Below are 21,331 nucleotides of genomic sequence, written 5' to 3'. Positions count from 1 at the left end.
TGCAGCGGGGCAGGGTGGTGGTGGCAGGAGCCACTGATGGCCCCTTAGGGACAAGGTCATGGGGTGTGTGGGGTACACAACTCCCCTCCTGGTTTTGGGGGGCTCAGGGGACACCCCAAGGCAGCAGCACCCAAGCCATGGCATGGTTTAGGCTTCCTTCCCATCATGGTGGGTGCCCTGGGGACCCCTTCTGTTCCCTCGGGCGCCCCAATTCCCGCACAAAGGGCTATCCAGCTATCCAGCAGCAGCAGCAGTTTACACAGCGGGCGGGCGCCCGGCTGGCCCCACCACCGCCGCTGCCCCTATCCCTGCGGCCCCCCAGGGCCGGGTTAGAAGTAGCATTGCCCTGATGTAGAGACACTAGGCGCGGACTTTCCTCCTTTTTGCCTTAGGTCCCTCGATGTCCTCGAACTTTTCGTGCAATAATGTAGATGCGGGGCTGCGGCCGCCCGGGGAGGGCCGGGCTGAGCCTGCCCGCGGGGCCCAGCTCTGGTTCCTGTTCTCGTCGAGGTCGCTGTGTCCGTAGGTTGTTGGGTTTTTATTTCCAGTTCCCTCGGCTGTCGGGTTTCGGACCTTCTTCCCGTAGGAGAGGCTGTAGTGTCACAGACGTTACCTCAGTTTGTCACTGTTGAAAAGGATTAAAAAACAAAACACAAACCACAAATAATAAGCATAAAAAAATGACAAAATACATAGTTATAAAAGAACAAAACCAGTCTCAATGGTGCTGAAGACGTTTTTCTTTCAAGAAACAAAACATGGTGCTGCTCATGCAGCCGTGCCCCTGGGGCTCCCTGTCCACCCCTTTCACCTGTCCCTCCATGCCCTGCTGCCACACCAGGGTGGGAGGGAAGGGGAGCAGGAGCAGCACCCATAGGTGGGGGGGACAGGCAGAGCTGCCCGATTCCAAATGTATTCCAGCCACATCCACAGGCTAATTTCAATTTCCTGGTAATTATGCAAATGAATGTGGATTTAATTAAGGGCAGATTTCATTAAAGTCTTCTTTGGGAAATGAGAACAGGGCGGGGTGAGCGAGGAGGAGGAGAAGGCAATGGCAGGGAAGGAGAGATGAAGGCAGCATCTGCCCTGGAAGATAAATGGCTGCCTGGGATGCTGAGGAGATGGGGTAGGATCCCCTGTGAGCAGGGCTCCTGCCTGCTCTGTGCCATGGGAGCCCCATTGCAGGAGCTCAGGGTCCCCAGCCCAGAAGCTGTGTGGGACACGGCTGGGGGGCACCACTGGGGGGGACCTGGGAAGATGCAGCAGTGGCTGCTCCAGTGCCTCCAGCCCCGCTCCGGGGACAAGGACAGCAGCATCCAGCCGTGTTCATCCACCGCCTTCAGCAGCGCAGGCTTTCACCTCATTTCCCTTCCCATCAGGGCAGGGAAAGCATTTCTGTGACACGTGGTTTATTTTTTTTCCCCTTCCCCAGCTAAAAATACTGATTTAGCCACGGCAAAAGGTCTGGGAAATCAATGTCATTGTCACCAGGCGCTGGCTGGAAGGACCCTCCCCTCCCCTAGCGCAGACAGAAAAGGAAACGCTGCCATTTGACGTCTCCGAAGTGAAGCGCTGGGGCTGCTTGAGCTGAACTCATTCAAAGGGAAATGGCTAATTTTATCCCAGCAAGGTCGCGGATGCTTGGAGCCCATCGGTGGCAGTATCGCAGGCGCTGCCTGGCTCAGGTGAAACCTTCAGACCCAAAAACACGGCCAAAACAGCAGCTCAGCAAAGCCACCAGGTCCCCTCCAAGCTTGGTCCGGGTTTGGCCAGGAAGGTGACCACTGCCCTTGGGCATTCCCAGAATGATGGGTGAGCAGCATAGACACTGCTCTGGAAGAAAATAACTTGTAAATGTGTACAGATCCTTGAGCCGGGAGCAGAGATGGAAGGAAGAGGCACAGGGTGGGAGAATAGGATGGGTGCTGCAGGTCCAGCTCCACTAGCATCCCATAAAACCAGACCCTTCCTGAGCTGGGGAGGCCAGGAGGCCCTGGCTGCGATGCTCAGCAAAGCCTGTCCTGCCTCTGGTTTCATCCAGCCCTCGATTCATGGAGCTGAATTCTGCCTGTTTTGCTCAGAGATGCCAAGTGAGCCCATGCAGCCCAGCTGAAACACTGGAGCTTGGGAGTAAAAATAACCACGAATGATCCGCTCCTTTGGAACACAAGTGATCGGTGCCATAAAAACAACCCAACCAATCCCAACAGCCCTCCAAAAGGTACTGATTTTGCCCCCAAGACGCTGCTTCAGCTCCCTGATGATTCAGTAGGGGCTGCAGGATGGGCCCGGTGCTCACACACACTGAGCCAGGATCACAGGGTCTGGGCAGTCAGTGGGGGATGGGAGCTTGGCACGGTGGGAACATTCATTAACTGTGCTCCTGAGGGCTGATCCGCTTCCAGGAGCTCCCAAAAATAGCTCCAGCACCGAGCAGAGATGGGCGGTGGAAGGAAACGTGACTCATGTGCTACCCAGTGCCCAGCAACGCCGGGCGAGCTCGAGGCCACTGCACAGCGAGCCATGAGAGCCAGGGACACTGCTGGGAGGACACAGGAGCCACCCCAATGCCCTTCCTGCTGGAGGGGCTGCACGTGCCCCGGCTGTCCCTCCCCCAGGGCCCCTCTGCTGCTACGCTTCCAGGGTCCCAGGAGATGATGGACAGATGTCAGTCAAAGCCTAGTGGCTGCTGAGGCCCCCCCTGCAGGGACGAGCTGCTGGAACCAGGCAGCAAAAGCTGTCCTGAGATGGGGAAAACAATCCAGCCCCACAGGGTGGTTCATTGGGTGGCAGAAGGGAGAGGTGACCTTCTGTGTCAGATCCAGCACCTCAGCACACAGTGAGAGCAGAGCTGGCTGCACCCCTACCCCATATCCATCCTTATCCCATCTCCCAGGCAGGTCCTTGCCCCATGGAAACAGCCCAGTGAGCATCCCACAGGGAACGGCTCTAGGCCAGGCTCTGCAGTGCTGACTGCCTCTACTCCAGCCTCAGCCAGTCAGGAGGATTCCAGGCAGAGGGAAGTCAGAGGTTCTGAACTGGCTGTGCGCTTCCTGCAAGGGGTTTGGACATGGTTTTTTTACCCAAAGGCACTTCTCCCTGTGGAAATCCCGATGTTTTCCACCAGGGTCTTTCAGCTGAACACTGGGTTGGTCAACTGAGGGAGGAAGGGGGTGACCACAGTTTTGGGGTGCAGTGAGGGGCCAGGGAGGCGATGGTGAGAGCACCCAGCCCTCCACCCCCCATCACCCAAGCACCAGGTCACAAACTCCGGCTGGCTCCACAGGCCTCCTCCCGTGTTGCCATGACAACTGCAGCATCCCAGCCTGGCAAGGACAAGAGATGTGGGAGATCTCATCCACCCATCCCCACCGCCACAGCTCAGGATGTGGCACAGGGAGCACCCTGCCCTCAGCCCCAGCCACGAGTGCCACCAGCAGCACCCCAAGCTCACAGCTGAGCCTAAGGCGCTATTTACATTGGTCTAAATCCACACTTCTCTGGATTCAGATGTTCCTTCATATCCCTCCAAAAGCCACAGGGCTGGCAGTACAGGGGGCAGGAAAGGTTTTGGGTTTTGAGATGAGGATCTGCCCATTCAAAGCTCCTCTGCAGAAATGCAGCTTGTGCCATGACCCAGCTGATGCTCAAAGCCACCTCAGTGCAGACACGTCCCCCCCAGCCACAAACAGCAGCTCCAGCCTTGCTGGGTCCCTGCTGGCAAAGCATCAAGACACAAGGTTCCCTGGCTGCCCCCAAGCCCCCATCCTCTCTGGAGTTACGGGGTCAGTCAGCCCCCAGTCACCTCAGCTTTCAGAGTGGTGGAGCCCTGGCGTGTCTCTGGGTCCAGCATCATCCCACACTCAGAGCTCTTGCTCGCAGCAGCCTCGCAAGACCTCAGCTCTCAGCCTGACGAGATCCTGAATTAAACCCTCACTGACATCGGTGGCACCGGGCTGGGGAGAAGCTGAGCTCCTCGCCTCAGAGGCTGCTACACCTCCAGTAAAGTCTCATTTGAGAAGCATTAATACAAGATTAATAGAGGCTTTAATAAGCAGTGAATCAACTGCTAATGGAGCCCAGCTTGTAAGCCAGCTCTAACATCGCAGGGGCTTAAAGGCATCCAGAACATGCCTCAAACATGCTTAAAATGGATGTTAATCACCTTGTAGCCCTGAAGATACCACGCTGGAAATAAACTTCATGACAAAAGGTTGCAGATCCCTCCATCTGCTTCACAGAGTTTGGTTCTACAAGCTTTGCTCCTCGCACACTGGTGTGAAGACAACAGGAATTCGGCTCACCCTTGTGCCTCTGGAGCTGGATCAGGACACCACAGTGAAGCAAGGCCAGTTCACAAGGGACATCCTCATCCCACTTGAAGCACAGCCACCCTGGGAAAGGCACCCGCCCGGTCACAGAGTCAGGGCTGTACACTGCCTGGAGCAGGACAAACACCAGAGCTGGTCTCAGGCCCCTCTCTAGGGGCCACACCACCCTCCTCCTCAACTGCTCTTCCTTATGCCCATCAGCACCAACCTTCAGAAGCTTCACTGCTCCCTCCCGCTGCTTTGCACATCCCCATCTCCTCTGCTCCCAGCACTGGATAATCCCAAAGAGTGATTTAGATCCCTACCCTCAGCCTCCTCTTCACCTGTAATGAAGGTCCAGCTCCCTCCACCTCTGCTGGACTCACTCCAGTTTATGACACGCCTGCAGTCACTTGAGGGACTGATCCTTCCCCAACCTAGTTTGAGGAGCACTCCCAATGGCCAAGGCTTAGTCTCAAAGTCCTGCTTCTTTCGGGCAGGGCAGTAGGGTGGCCTGTCCTGCAGAGCTCCTCAGCCACATCTGCCCCCATTGCTCACGGAGGCTGCCCAGGGTAACATGTACATGGCAGGTCTGATAGGCTGACCCACAGGATGCCCAGGACACTTGCTTGGCTTCAAGTCCAAGTGGACTTCAATATTTAAATGCTGCCAGGCTCTGAAGCTGCACATCAGAATACAGGGTATGGTTTTTTGAGAAGCTCAGCAGCATATATGCAGAAGACAGTGGTAGAGTTCAGTGGTCTGGAGCTTCTTGGTGGGCTTTCATTTGCTTCATAGCACCACTGTTCAGCATGTTCAGGTCCATGTGTCTGGATATCTCCTTTAGGAGAAGGGAGCAGCTCTGCAGGGCACAGGGGCACTTGGGCTGTCATCAGCTCTAGCTGACTCAAGCAGACCAGGACTCTGTCTCCTTTCAGGGTCAGGAACTGAACTTACCTGGCTTCCAGGCTTCCTGAGGGAGGCTGGATCTTGTGGAAGGACAGGCACAGATGGAGTCAGAGACTGGAAGCAGCACAACAGTCACATTAGTCCTACAAGGAAGTCCCTGCAACATGAAGTAGCCAGCTCTGAGCCATTACCCAGCCTTTGGCTGGAAACCCTACAGCCATTCTTGGGAGCCACTTACTCATGGCAAAGCTCCCTCTGCTCTACCACAGTATGAGCCTGGTCCACTGCAGGCCAGATCCACCAGTCTGAATGGCTCCATGGCTTTCAGTGGGCATTCACTGGCCAGTCTACTTTCAGAGGGTATCAGCATCTCAGTGCAGAGCACAAACAGCTGAGGATCTTCTGCCAGAGCTCTGGGAAGGATAAGTCCCATGCCTAAAGTCCATGCTTAGAACATGGAAACAGCTGTCTCACAGCAAGAGCTTCACAGCCATGTGGGTGCCTCCAGCTGTGTAGTACAAGCTGGATGCATCATCCAGGCCTCAGGCAGCAGCTGAGGGCCAATGTTCAGCTGGGGCAGAAGGGCAAGGACACCCATTCTACCCTGCCCTGCTCCTCTTTCCCTCTCAAAGTCAGTTGGGGAAGTCTCCCTGATTTCTTCAGTCCAACAAGTCATCCAAAACACTGCAGCATCAGCAGCTCCTCTATTAGATCAGCACCAACAGCAGACAATAGCTTCAGTCCAGAGTCAGCAAACACAGACATCACCCACAGCAGAGGAAGGCCTCGGGCAAACTGGTCACAGGCTGGTCCATTAGAGCTACTTGAAGATCCTGATCAGCTGTAGCGACTTGGTGGTGACAGTCTCCATCTTCCAAACCAAATTTGAGAACTCACAAATTTCTCAGGAAGTTCCTGATGGCTGAAACATGGCAAACATCACACAGGTCTTTCAATAGGAGATTCCAGGGGTCAGCATAAGACCTCTGATGTAGTCCCATCCCTTTACCTGGCAGAGCTGCCAAGGAGAGCCCAAGGGTCCCAGAACCCAACACAGCCCCACCAGTAGGAACCTGAGGCCCTTCCTGAGGGTTTATATATCCCTCCTGACAGCAGCACCTGCACGTGATTGCCCAGGGCAAGAGCAGGGCAGCAGGAGGTTGTCAGGAGTCCCCACATCCCACAGTAATCCCAGCTTGTGATGGAACTTAAACCAAAGGGAGGAAGAGCTTGGCTGTTCTCCTGCAGGACTTAGGCATGTGATGGCTTGGCATGCTGGGAGTGGGGATGGATGGATGGATGGATGAATGGATGGATGGAGAGAGACTGACTGAGCCTAAAGCACCTCTGCTGAGCTCCTCAGGAGCACTTGCAGTACTGACAGCCTCCAGCTTGACCATGTGAAGCTGTCCACACAGAGCTTCTGCCCTGTCTTAACGGAGCATCTTTTGTTTGGGGACTGGCATTGCTGTTGGGTCATGTCCCACCAGGGCCAGGTGAGCCCACAAGAGGCTTTACTGGTGCTGGTCTCCTGCATGACCCAGTTGCAGCAGTTGCATGAGCTCCTTGCTCTCTGGGCTGGTGTTTCTGCCTGAGCTATCCACTGTTCCAACCAGTTTAATTACCCACATCTGAGTCATCCCCAGCCCTGCTTCATCGCAGCTCCCAGCCTTGCAGACAAACCACCCTTCGTGCTCCTCCAGCCCCTGTCCATGGGGAATTGCCAAGTACCAATTAATCAGCTGCTCTCAACCCAGTCTCCCCCAGCCTGTGTTTGTGCTGGGGATTGCCATGAACCAGGTTCAGGACCTTGCACTTAGCCTTGTTGAACTCCATGAGGTTAACACGGTCACACCTCTCCAGTCTGTCCAGGTTCCTCTAGATCCTATCCCTTCCCTCTAGCATGTCAACTGCGTCTCGCAGGTTGGTGGTGGTGTGACTTACTGAGGGTGCTCAACCTTACTGTCCATGTTGCCCACAAAGATGTTAAATAGTGCTGGGCCCAATGCCAGCTCCTGAGGGACACCACTTGGCATTGGTCTCCATCTGGACATTGAGTGTTGACTGCTACTGTTTATTCAGCTAATTCCTTATCCACTGAATGGCCCATCCATCAAATCCATGCCTCTTCAGTTTAGAGACAAGGATGTCATGTGGGACAGTGTCAAACACTTTGCAGAAGTCCAGGTAGATGACGGTTTCTCTGCCTTTATCCACCAATGCCATGACCTCATCATGGAAGGCTACCAGATTTGTCAGGCATGATTTACCCTATCCTCATCCTGAACAATTGTCTCACCAATGCATGAAGCATTTCAGCTCTCTGGCACAGCCAGGTCTCTTGTATGGTGGTCCAGCAAGCTCTCTAGATGCCAAGACACCCCAAAATCCAACAGTGGCAGCTCTCAGCTAAGAGAGAGGTACTTATGGCTTATGTCAGCTAGAGCAAGGCAATTTGTGAGCATAGGAAGCATGTGGATCAAGATCATCCAGCCTGGTGAGGATGGCTGGTCTGGGGACAGCTCCAGCAGGTCCAGCAGGTCCTCCTGCTTCTGAAGGCAGCCATGGGCCTGTGGAGATGAAAACCAGTGCCCAGTTTATATGCAGTTCACTGGCAGGGCAGTAAATCCTGTTTGCTGTGCGGTGGTTCCCAGGCTAGCAAGTCTGAGTGGCGATGTGAGACATCCCCAATGCTCTGCAGGGTTCATGGGCATAGGGCTGGAGCAGAAATCATTTTTAGGGTGAATGAAATAATTTTTTGGAGTGAACAGATGATGTTTTCAAACTTAGAGAAGACTGAGATGAGCTCTTAGGCAGAAGTTCTTCCCTGTGAGGGTGCTGAGGCGCTGGCACAGGTTGCCCAGAGAAGCTGTGGCTGCCCCATCCCTGGCAGTGTTCAAGGCCAGGTTGGACGGGGCTTGGAGCAACCTGGTCTAGTGGAAGGTGTCCCTGTCCATGGGAGGGGGTTGGAACTGGATGAGCTTTAAGGTGCGAAGGATTATTCTGGCCCAAATCAAAGGCACACATTGGTGTTAGGGGGTTGTTTCAATTCCAGGTGTTTTCCAATCTGCTTAACACAGCAGAAAGGTGATGGGGAGCATCAAATTTTAGCTCCTCCACCTGCAACTCACACAGCCACGTGCCTGTGCCTGGCTCAGTGCTGATAAGGGAACCTGGGTTGATATCAGATGACTGGGAGATCAGCCCTGGGTGCTCTCATGCTTATGGCAGGACCAGAAGGAGTTAACACAAAATGCCACTGACTGTATTTTCTCTCCTCCATTGAGGCAGCTCTGACATGGCAGCAGAACAATGCTCAATTCTGATTAGCTCTGGTTTTCCAGGAGGGGAGGCACAAGAAGGTAGGGAATTAATACTATTCTGCATAATTCTTAATCTAAAACTCCATTTATTTTCTTTCTCTAGGAAGCAAACAATCTAGGGGGTTTTGTACTCAATTTCTTGCTTTCATAATCTAAATGAATTGTTTGCAAGTAGGAGCCAGCTGCAAAGCTGGCAATCTCTGATCAAATCTGCCTTTCTCCTGGTTCCAGCAATCATTAATTTGAACCTCAGCCCTGATTAGCTCATCTGGCTGCCTTGTGGTGGGGAAGAGCAGGGGGTGAGCTACAGCTCTCTTTGCCTGATCTGAAGCTGTTGGAGGGTTGATGGGATTGATTTCTGCTGGGTTCATGGTGCTCTTGGTTGTCAGCTCTCTGGAGAAGAGTGGGGTGCTCCGGAAGGAGAGGCTGGTGAGGTTATTTATGGAATCATGGCATTTTGGAAATATCAGAGGATGCTGCTTTCCCCTGCTCTGTGCAGGGTGTGCTCGTTTGTTACGCTGAGGCTAATTAGCTGGGCTTGAAAATAGGAATCAAAGACACTGCAGCAGCCTCATGTTCCAAATATCTGGGTGCTGCCCCATTCTTATGATGTTGCTGGCATGTCTGGTGTGGCAGAGCTGTTACCTCTACTTCATAGGAGGGAAACTGAGGCATGGGTCTCTTCATGTTGGCGGATGGAGGCTCACAAAGTACAAGCCTCAGTAGCAAGGCTGTTTGGAATGGGGCTCGTGTGGGTGTGTTTTGTGCCAGGCCCTGGTTTATTCCATGGTGAATTACGAGCTATGGTCTCAACTCCTGCCATAAAGCTGAGAGAGCTCCAGCCTGCTGACAGCCTGGATAGGGCCAGGGGTGTTTGACCAGGATGTCATCTCCCCGGTGCCCGCTGCCAGTCACCAGAGCATCACCTCCTGATGTCCAGCTCCCCATCATCCCATTTGTCACTGGTCTGAGGGCCCAGGTGGGTCAGACATGGCACTGGTGGCCTGTGTGCACTGGTGGGCTGGGTGGGTGCTGGGCTCCTGCTGACCCCACATGCCCCTTTCTTGCATGTAGTTTTGCAGGCTTTGTCCTTCAGTTGCTATCTGACTGTGGTTTATTCTAACAGGCCCCTTTTCCAGATCAAATTCCCCAAGTGCTGGGGGTGGATCCTTTTAATTCTCATTTGTCTCAAAGCTGTACATGGCTTACAAGCATGACAGAAATGTGCCTGGAGTGCAGGAAATGGCCTACTTAGCTGCAGGAGCAGAGCAGGCTTGTCCATCACACTGACTCCCAGGGCCCTGTCCTCCCAAGGGAGCAGGGCAGCTGCCTGCTTCCATCACAGGCACATGCTTCTGGAGCTGCTCCTCAGAGATGTTCAGACCCATCATAAAGCCCAAACAGCCTGTGCAGGTAGAATGATGCTGGGGAGCAGAGCTTTGGAGGTACTTTCAAGCTCTGACACTGAACCACTGTGTGAAGATGCAGCAGGCTCCCTATCCACGTCTCCTCTTCACCCAGTTCTTTTGCTGTTTCTGTTTTGCTCTGTTGCATTTTGCTATTTTGCTGTTAAGATGTTTGGTAGCTTAGAGGAGAGAGACTGTGTTAGGACTATTACCAGCTGAGGAAGCAGAGCTTGCAAGGCCAGACCTCTGACAGCTTTTGTACTTCGTGAGCACTTACAGCCTCGTCCAAAAGGGGACAGAGATCTCGGGGGTGTTGTATTCTCACAGACTGTGTGTGCTAGTGGCTATGGAGGAGGACTCGTACCAGGCTCTTACAGAGGGAAAGGCTTTGCACAGAAGGGGTTCACCCCACCAGCAGCACTGAGAGGTGGGCTGGCCAGCCAGCTTTACACTGCTCTACCTTAACAGTGCCTGGAGAACACTCACAGGGACTGTTCTTGCTGTGTCTGTGATGTCTGGAACCAGAGGCACGTGCACATCCAACTCTTTGCCTTAGCAGGGCAGGTAGGAACATGAGGCCTCCTGGGCTGAGAAGAATCTTCCCCAAAGGAGCTGTGGACCAGTGGGTTCCAGGAAGACTGAGGACCTTTGTATTAATGTCAGCTTCCTTGCTTGATAGCTCACATAAAGCACCTGTCAGAGGATGAATCGTGCAAGGATCCGTGGGGGCTGTGGAAGGAAGAACAAGAGGCAGGGTTGTGTGTCCACAGGAGGGCAGTGAGCTGGGACTGGGCAAGGACAGCTGTAACAGGGCTGCTGAAACAGACAGTAAGTGAACATTAAGCTGTCCAGCTTTAAATCTTACTCAATGGTACTGAACTCTTTGGGGATCCAGCCTTCCCTCAGACTATTTCCATTTCATTTACTGGATTTTTGTATTAGGTTCAAAGAACACAGCAGCAACAGAAAATGGAGTCTCTCCATAATGTCTCTGAGGGCTGGGGAAGATGGAGTCCCAAGCACTTGGGAGAAAAAAAGCAGTGAACACCTGCCCCTCGATTTGTTTTACTTCCTGAGTTTTTCCAGCCACAGGAATGCTCCAAGCCCTGCTCCACAAATACAAGCAGATTGCCTCTGAACGCATTCCACTAGAAACCACAGCTACGGTTGAGAAAGATTTGTTCTTGAGCACTGATCCTGCCTCCCACCACTCTCATTTATCTTACTGATGATAATACCACACTTCAGACATTATGTTTTAATGACAAACAAACATCAGTGCTCTTAGAGGCTGGGAGTCCCCTGAGTGTCCATCTGCACAGATATCCGCAGCGGCATCCACCCATGCTTGGAAGCTTGGACCATTCTGGCTAGCAATCCTGGGATTCAATTTGATGGATGCTCTCAGATGTCAGGGAGTCAAAAAGGCAACAGAGCAGCTCTTCAGCCTGGGGAGAAAAGAAGTAAGGGATAGGGGGAGAGCTGTAAGTTCTGTGAGACACTTCTTTCAGAGGTAGGTTTCTGTGCAAGCAACAGGCAGGCAGCACAGTGAGGATGTTTGCCAGGTTGAATTAATCTCAGCCCAGAGGCAGCTCTGAGCGTCCCATAGCAGGGAAATGTCTGCTAGCCACGACCACTGTTTGGCTGTTCTCAAGATTCACATTTTCAAGGAGCTGAAGAAAACCAACAACATGCAAAGTGCCAAGCAGGAAGTCTAACTCCCTCCCCAGCTGCTCTGCCTCTGCTTCCCAAATCTCGCTCCTCTGTGGCTGTTCCATGGATGGGGAGACCAGCTTAGTGCCAAGGGCTTCAGGACCAGTCTGTTATTCGACTGTCTTAATAAACACCGTGTTCCCCATAAGCATTATACATGCTGTGCTGATAGCCCTTGGGCCCTCTTGCTGCCAGCACTCTGCCTCTCCTCATAGGCTTTTAGGTCTCTTTTACGGGACTTCAGCCCTTCTGCCTGCTGCTGATGGGCTAAGGATCATGCCAATGGTGGCTGGGATGTGTTTTCCCTGTGTTGCTCTGGTGTAGTCCCAAGTTGCAGCTGTTTCTGCAGGGAGGGAGATGTCAGAGCAGCCATTGTGGCTGCTGGCTACAGCTTCAGGGCTCCAGGCAGAGCAGAAGGATTAGCACTGCCTGCCTCTGGAGCCTTGATTGCACATCCCTGCGTTCATACTGAGGAATGGCTGTGCTGAGCCTGTGCTGTCTCCCTGCTCTGACATGCTAACAGTGGCAGGTCAGTGATCAGAGGCCACCACAGCCTCATAATCTCATCCCAGCCATAGTGCATGTGAGGAGAAACTATTCAGACACAGGACATCCCAGTCTGAAGCCTGAGCACAGCACTCCCTGACAGCTCTTATTGCTGGGAAGGTTCCAGTTTGGGTATGGGCCATGTGCAGGGAAGTATGGGACCACTTTATAGAGGTCCACTGGAAGATCAAGAGCCCCTAATGATCTCCCCAACAAAACATGGGTTTATCGTTTCCAGATATGAACTGGGCTACATGTGTTCAAGAGAAGCCTGCATGGGGAGCAGGCATTTGCAGGTTCACTGTGTGAGCATAAGGAACTTCTAAACCATGGATTCACCTTCTCCTAAGGCACATGTTTCAAATAGGGCAGGTGAAAAGTGCTATAGAAATGCTGCTTCTCTCAGGGACTGCAGAAGGCGGCAGACAACTAGCCCAGACACAGATGTGAGCACTAAAATATCCACATTTGTAAAGAGGGTTTCTCATCCTATTGCCTAGTCCCAAATCACACAGGGAGCAAGTACAAAATTTCTTGGCTCAACACCACCAGTAAATGCTTAAGCTCTGCTTAAACCATGCGGATTTGAAATCCATGTTCATTTAAACCTCCTGAACTTTGCCTGATATCATGGTGTTGCTTATTAGCTTTGACCTGGAAAGCCTGGCTGACAATTCATAAACTCATTAGCAAGAGATCAGAGGATCAAACACCGTTTCTAGGCACATCCTTTGAGGTACAGTCATTCCTTGGTGAGCTTGCTCCTCAGATCTAGCTTTGTGATCCTAGAATCATAGAGTAGTTTGGGTTGGAAGGGACCTTCCAAGGTCATCTATCCAACCCCCATGCAATGAGCAGGGACATCTTCAACTAGATCAGGTTGCCCAGAACCACATCTAGCCTGGCTTTGAATGCGTCCAGGGACAGGGCATCCACAACCTCTCTGGACAATGTGTGCTAGCATTTTACCACCCTCACTGTAAAGATATTTTCCCCACATCCAGCCTGAACTTTCCCTCTTTTAATTTAAAACCATCACCCCTCATTCTATTGCAACAAACCCTGCTAAAAAGTCTTTCCCCATCTTTCTTATAGGCCCCTTTTAAGTGAAAGGCTGCTGTAAGGTCTCCCTGGAGTCTTCTCCAGGCTGAACAACCCCAACACTCTCAGCTTTTCTTTGTAGCAGAGGTGCTCCATTTCTAAACCTACTCTGAACTTTGGAGCAAAAGGACTATTTGAAAATAAACATTACTTGCTGCTGTGCATCTTATAACCCACAATGCGGAGCGTTGCATCCACTGCTGTTGCAGGACTAGACTCATGGTCTAAACTCTGAGCTGCTGTGAGTAGCCACTGCTTCCACCAGCACCAGAGGGATTTGATTCAATGCCCCAGGCTGCCAGAAGCAGGGAGAAGGGCTGAGCATATTTGTTTTCCTCTTATCAATCACAGAAAGCACGATAAGCCTCTTTCTGATAGGCTGATTCCCCATAGCTGTGAAGCAGAAGGGATTTTATGTCAGCCAGAGATATGTCATGTCCTTTTCAAAGCAAATCAGAAAACAGCCTGGACTTGCTGCCCTGTCATATCACTTGGCAACAGCCTGGCACTCTGGAAGTAGCGAGCACCATGCGATGACAGCCTTGCAGCTATCACAGACCTTCCCTGGCAGTGCCTACAATTTCAGCAGCACCCAGGGAGAACATTACCGAGCCTCAGGGAAAGCTGCTGCAAACAGCAGCTGGATGACTTTGGGGAAGTTTGGGGCAGTTTTGCCTGTGTTAAAAGCAGGAGCACAGACTTCAAAAAGGGTTTGGTGTCTTTTAAGACTCAGTCCTTGGAGCACTGGTACTGAAGCAGCAACTCTGATGTGTTACACGAGGTTACAAACACATCTCACTCTCCTGCTGTGTTTTTTTTGGGAAGCAAAAGGGATCTAGGGAGGAGGCCTGTCCCTTTGCTACTGTTCTCATCCTTCCCAGTTTTTTTACACCTGATAGCCCTAATTCTTCACGCACTGCCTCCTCTACCCAAATCTCTCATTTGTTTTGCACTAAACTTTGATGACAACAGCCAGAGTTTTAAGGGTATTTATACAGTTTATTCCCATTAGCTGCCCACATGTCACTTAGCATTTCCCTTCTTAGGATGAACTACTGCAAAAATATTCAGATAGCCTATCCCTGGAATAGCTAATGGCTTAACTTCTCCTCTTCCCTTTGGATATAGGCTGAGACAGAACTCCCCAATCACAGGACATGTGCCAGGCTTGCCAGAAAGGCTGAATGAACATTTTGTGTCATTAATTATTGACATATATCATAGATATCTTACTAAGTGTTGATTTTTCATAAAAAGTAACTGACACCTATGGAAAATATTGAATCTTTATCAAAATTCCAAATATTTTGTTTCAAAATAGTGGCACCATTGTAATGTGAAGACAGTGTGTTGTGGTTTAAGCCAAGACTTGGGGCTCTCATGAGGCACCACATCTGTCTTACACAAGTTAAAATTTTCTTCTAACATTCAACCAATTGTGACAACTTTCATTCATCACAGGAACACAAAAGACACAAATCTGTACCATAAACTTCTCTACTTGCCTGATTCTCATTTTGAGGATAAAGGAGATGCTGCACAGTGTCCAGGACTGACTGCTTCTGCCAACTGACCCTGGGGGTAAAGGAAAACGGAAGCCAGTGTTACTTTGCCATCCAAACTGTCAGAATCTGCAGATGACCCAGCTCTGAGGAGGACTATGCTCTGTGCCAGCAGCTCTGGCTGCATCTGTTACTGAACTTCTTTACACAGCTAAATCCTGGGTTTTACAAAGCTTTGTATAAATGGATTTGGATTCTTAAAATACAAGCCTTCAAACCAACAGTAATGACCTGTTGCATAATGGGGTCTCTGGGTCAATGGAAAATATATGTAAACGTAGATAGTCAGCTCTGTGCAAGGGTGGTCTTCTCAACAAAGACAATCTGTGTGTTTTTCCCAAACCCCGGGACTATCTAAGCTGCCTTCAGCAGCAGTGTCTGCTTCACTAGTCCTTCTTTTGCTCTGGTCCACACACGAGCTGACCTGTAGTGATAGGACAAGGGGGAATGGGTTTAAACTTGAACAGGGGAACTTGAAGTTAGATATAAGGAAGAAGTTCTTTACTGTGAGGGTGGTGAGGCACTGGCACAGGTTGCCCAGAGAACTGTTAAATGCTCCATCCCTGGCTGTGTTCAAGGCCAGGTTGGACAGAGCCTTGGGCAACATGCTCTAGTGTGGGGTGTCCCTGTCCATGGCAGGGGGTTGCAACTAGATCATCTTAAGGCCCTTTCCAACCCAAACCAGGCTGTGATTCTATGATTCTATAAGACATATTCAAGAGAAATTAAGAGGCAAGAACAAATTTCAAAATTGCCCTTTAAACTGACCCTGTGCACACTCAAGTCTTAGGCTTGAAAACTCTCCAGAGTGGTTTTAGAAACCAGTCCCTGCTCCTTGCCTCCATATCCAGGTATTGTGCTTGGCAACTTCTCTCTTCAGCAGTTTTCAACAGCTCAAATATTTTACATCTCATGTGTTCATCTTTTTTTTTTATTTCTACACCTCCTTCCCCTCTAAAGCTCCCAGAGATGAGCTTCCTATAGGGATAACATCACTCCCTGCTGACAACAATTAGCACTTGGTAAGAATGTTTCATCAGAGAAAATAACATCCAGCTAAGTTCCTTAACACTTGACTTTTGTTCTGATTGCACACATTGTCTAAAACCAGAAGAGTGTCAGGCTGAGTCTACACTCTGGTTTTCTGCTGATGCAGCTAAATTTTGGGTGTGCTGAAGTCAAACACTGCTCACTGACTTCAGTACGGTGTTAACTAGGTGAGTTCATAAGGACCATGCACAACATAGTTAGGTCCTAACAATCTCGTGGGCATCTGAAAGTACTTTTTAAAAGCTCAAATAACCATAGAACAGTAATCACTATTAAATCAATATCACCTATTAAGGCAGCTAAATCTTGTTTTTCATGCATAAAAAGCAGAGCCTGCATTTCTTCCAGGAGCTGCTTTGAATCTACTTGTAAATTCTTCCTTCTGCCACCCTGCAGCTTGGAAATCTGGATGTAAAAACAAGTTATGACAGGGAAAATTCAAATGCTTTATACTGGAGATCCAGGCAGTTGGATGCTGACAGAACAAACAAGGTAAGTCTCACATAATTTTCCCTGTCTGTGGATAGGATTGTGTCACTTCATTCTTTGGATTCTGCCCCAGTCCCCAGTCTCTTCAGCTTCCCCTCACCTCTTCCAAACACTTCACTCTGCCCTCTGAGTTACCCTTGGCACCCGCCCAGATTCTCCCAGATTCCTGCTTCAGCTCCACTCTTGGCAGCCAATCAAAATCACAGGCTGCTTTTGTGCCCCCACCTGCATCAATGTTGTCCCTTTCTCTTTTCTTCCTGCCCTTTTGTGCAGAAATAATGCCTTCATAGATGTCCAGAGAACAGGCAGAGTGGGTGCTGCTGCTGCACAATAATCACTGCACAGTTATAAGGGTCTGTGTCTGTCTTCAAGGCAACTGCTCTGCATGGCACATTTTCCAGTAACCGAATGTCTCCTCGAGGTGCCACTGCTACAGCTGGCTTAGGAAAGCTTTAATAGGCTCTGAACTATGAGCAGTTATACTAGCAAAGCTCACATTGTTCCTCTCAACACCTGATTCCTCCTTTTTATCACAGCCCATCTCTGACATCATATCCCAGGCTTCCATACAGATGGCAACGTTTCTCCCTGTGGCACAAAGCCTAAATAATGTGGCTCAGCTGTGAATCAACTCCCAGGGCTGTAAAATAATCTCTTAAACTGAGGTGCTTCAGCAATGCAGCTGAAATGCAGGCCAGAACCTGTGCAGGTACTGGAATTCTGGGCTGTGGCAGGAAGAGGGAAATAAATACAGTGATTTAGGCAGTACAAGAAAGGTCCCATGGCTCCTGCTGGTGGAGCTGTAAGTGTAATTAACCTCAGACGTTATTCTGAAACGAAGATGTCTTAGCATGAATTGTCCTTATGAGACACTGATGGAGTCAGGCTGGGTTTTCAAAGACATTTGCAAAGTTGGTTTTAAACAGTATGATGCTTATGCTGCAATAAAGGTGTGAGTTTATTGCTGGCTATGGTGGATCTGTCCAGGGATCTCTGCCTCCTCCTCATCCTTGGGCACACCTCACCACCTTCCCTTTCACAAGCATCATCAATCACAAAGGCAGTTACTATTTTGTACAGCTGGTTTGAAATGGCTGCAGGATCACTACGTGTGGCACTGTGGGTAAGAGGCAGAGCAGATCCTGCCCCTTGGAAGTGCCTCCTAACAGGCAGAATTTATGCGCATGTACTTTGCAATTCAAGCAAGGAAGTTTATCCTTTGGAGAGCCAGCCACCCTGGCACAGAGCAGGATGAGGGGTGAAAACACAGCTGAGACTGGCACTTATTCCTCCCTGTGAACGGCAGCGAGAAGATACCACAAGGTTTGCTCTAGGGGTGCTGCCTTGAGACTGGCAATCATAAAACATATCAAGTTAAGCCTACAGAGAGAGACGCACTGTGTTGGAGCTGATCTTGTTATGCAGCACCCATGACCCTGATGAACAAAAGCCTGGGGAAAACAAAGAGGTGGGGGATCTCTGCCAGCTCTGCTGACAGCCACTCTCACAGAACTATCTTCAGCAGTGATCTCTGGGCTTCCCAACAGCTCCCTTTTTTCCCGTAAACCAGGGAAGGAGTGGAGAAAACATACTAGAAAGATCTTGGATAACTTGCTCTTTTCTTCTCCTCAGTGCTGTACTTTGCAGGGAAAAGGTTTGGGACATAGCTCCCCAGGGTGTGATTTTAAATCAATGGGAGCAAGGTCTAAATTTTGTCATTGGGTTCAAAACATTCCTGAGAAGTTACTGATGAAATTTGTTCCCACTATTCTTCCAAGGTGTGGCCTTGTGACTGAGCACTGTAACATTTCAACAAACTACAAGAACTCCAAGGTGTCTACCAGCTTAGATCAGATTTGTGAACCAGCTTGGCTCAGATTTGACCCCCTTAATTCTTGTAAACCCATGACATCCTTGAATTCCATATTCCTGTCCCACTGACAGTGTTATCTGGAAGTCCTCCAGATGAACTGAGGTACAGCCATGGTCATGACAATCTTATCAGTGTCACTGCTGAACTGCTCTGCACCGTGTCAGAAAAAAAAGACTCTCTTGGCTTCCCCTGCCAGAGGAAACCATGTACAAGAGCCACACACATGGCATTGCCAAATACCAGCCATGTGCAAGGAAACCTTCCCTCTGGGGAGCAGTGGGTTAATTGCCCTGCTAATCATTCCATTTCACTAATCAGTCCCTGCAGAGGGGTTCTGTTTGTTTTACCAGGCTCTTATATCCTCTACCCAGCATTTCTGGTGATTTATTTAAGAGGCTCATTTTTGATTTTGCTCTCTGGCATTTATTTTAAGTTTGGGTTGTTGTTTTTTTTTTTTTTGATAGCAAACATAGAATCTGCTAAGTTATTTCTCCTAGGAATTTTACTGATTCAGAAGGTTTATTCCCAATGACAGCCCTTATTTCAGAGAATTCCCTGTATCCATGGAACCATGCCCCCAAGCCTCACAAACACCACAACTCATGTTTAAGGGCCTAGTGTAGGGCACGTGGCTTTGAAACTGGGAAGCATGCTGACCCATTAACAACATAACTTAGGAAGGCTGTGTTGCCTTTGAGAGGCACCTAACCTCATAGGAGTCTGAAATGGAAGTGAAGTACAGAGAAGAAAGGCAGCTGCCCTCCCTCAGATCACAGGCTCTCTGGCAGGGGGTGAGACAGTGCTGGTAAAGCAATATTGTCCTCACTTACCTGTCCAGCAGGGAGTCGAAGGAAATGACTGCATTGTCTCGCTGTGCTGCCAGCACCAGACACAAACCATTCTTTAAAAGAGAACACTGCAAGAGAGGGAAGAACACAGTGTTGCTGTTGCTGTCCACTTAGGTGAGTCTGTAAGCCTCACTGATAAACTGCTGACAGCACAGATAACTGCTTATGTACTGTGTAACGGGAAAAAAGTCACAGAGCAACAGACTCTTTCAAATGAAAGAGTATCATGTCTGAACTGTTAGTTACCCTCCTCCAGTGGCATAATATTATTCCTGTTCCCTTCTCTCAGAGTGAAAATAAGCAGGTTATTTAGGTGTGTTATTCAGTTGCTAAGTCTGCTGGAAACAGGAATAAGGAGATATCAGACAATGTTGAGACACTGTAGCAGAAACAATTATTACTTGACAGAGCCCATCTCACTTCTGGCAAGGGAAAGCAAACGCTGTAATGTTCACCTTTGGCTCAACAGTGCCAGACCCTTCTGGAAACACTCCAGCTCTGCCCAGAGCAATTCATCTCTGTCAGGAGGAAGTGTTTCATGGCCAGGTGAGCAGTGCTGCTGCCATGGCTGTCTCCCACACGCTGATTCACTTTGTCCTTCCTAGAGAGCTGTGCACCTTCCCATGTGCAAAGGGATGGCATCCTAGGGGAGCCACAGGAGAAGGAAGAAGTGCTTACACTAATTGGATGTTAGGTGTAGTTGCTGTTCTATACAGATGTACTTCAAAGGCATGCTGTCAGTTTAAAAAATCATGACCTGGAAAGATCTTACCTGTTCTTGTTACAGATAACACCAAAGACTCATAACTGAAAGGCTGTAAGCACCAATATTTGTGATTTTTACGAGGGACTGCTGTGTGTCTCTGACAGCACTTTGTTGATTGCTACTTCCAGCATAAGTAGTTTCCCCCCTTGTTTACCCTATGCTGTTGACAACACTTTCTTGCAAGTTCTCCCTTAGTGCTTTGCCCTAGAAATGTTCCTGAGATGGTGGGCTTCTCCCGCACAAGTGCAAAGAGACACTGATGTAAAGCAATCTATCTGCTTGCCCCAGTAGCACATCTCATGCGTAAGCGTGTGAACACTTGCTCAAACCTCATGCTGGACTGCAGCTTAAGCTGCCAGCACCAACTAAGTGGGAAGCAAAATGAAATCTCTGCCTAGGACTCCAGGGCACAGTCGAGAAAATGGAAGGGTTATTTAGCATTGTAGAAGAGAATTAATGGGGTGTGATTAGAGAAAGGGAAATACAAACTATATTACATGTAAAACCAAGACAGGATACAGTGGCAGAACATACATAATAGCAGCAACTGCACACTGAAAGCTGAACTGAATAAAATGTTTAATGTGGATGTGCCATTCACATTAGGGCACATATAACAATGTCAAGGTTAGGTATCAGCAAGGTAGTGGAGATATAGGAACACGAGGAACTAGCTAGCAAGGCATGCTGCCACATTCGCTACCAGAGGTATTAGAGCTTGCATGCAGTGCTGTGCTAATACTGCTACTAAAGCAAGTTTGCTCCAAGCTAGCTGGATCCCCTAGCACAACATGGCATTAAACAGCTCCTGTTTTGTGTGAAGGAAGCAAAGTACGACTCCAGCTGTTCCATACCTGTGCTGCAGCACTGCATCCTGCCCTGCTTAGTGTCCTGCAGATGCAGCGAGCTTGTGGCATGTCCAGAACAGTGAGACGTACTCCAGTCACTGTGAAATCTGTGCCAATGAGCTCATCAAGCAGTTCCACATAAGGTGGGGGCTCTGAACCCCGAAGGCTCACCCCAGGCAACAGGAGGCAAGTGGTTTGGCAGAGGTTGTCGAGCAATGGCTGATCTGAAAGATCAAAGCACAACACATGCTTGTTTTATACCTATCCCCAACAACTGACAGCCCTCTAAATAATTCTTCCTGACCACAGACCAGTAACTGGAAGATCTGAGGCCCTCAGGCGTTATTACATGGTTTGAGATGTTCACAGATGCAATTGCTCACCTTGAGCTGTCGAACTGCTGCATGCCTATGTGTATGTATCTGGAGATCACAAGATAGCAGTAGTGACCCCATTTCAGAAGTCAGACAAGGACAACTGCTGCTTTGCTACAGGAGATACTAGTCCATTTAATTTCTTCCAAGCAAAGAAATCTTTTAATCCAGCTGCTTTTTATAATCCAAAATGTAATTCTGAACCAGCGT

At 49.8% G+C, this 21,331-nt stretch overlaps 1 protein-coding gene across 1 annotated transcript in view; it reads right to left on the bottom strand.

Moving 5' to 3' along the window:
* Positions 1-11,321: 11,321 nt before the first annotated feature.
* Positions 11,322-21,331, bottom strand: part of DNAAF8 (dynein axonemal assembly factor 8) — a gene marked incomplete at its 3' end in the record, with an annotated part of 94,415 nt that continues 84,405 nt past the window's right edge. Inside the window, 4 exon segments of the mRNA XM_080618949.1 lie at positions 11,322-11,399; positions 14,817-14,886; positions 19,116-19,201; positions 20,754-20,971. Of these exon segments, the coding sequence (XP_080475075.1) occupies positions 11,322-11,399; positions 14,817-14,886; positions 19,116-19,201; positions 20,754-20,971 (452 nt within the window).

The sequence above is a fragment of the Psittacula echo genome (assembly GCF_963264785.1).
Source record: "Psittacula echo genome assembly, chromosome: 5".
NCBI classification, from domain to species: Eukaryota; Metazoa; Chordata; class Aves; order Psittaciformes; family Psittacidae; genus Psittacula; species Psittacula echo.
The sequence above is the reverse complement of the archived record's forward strand: the minus strand, read 5'-3'. Positions and strand labels throughout refer to the sequence as shown.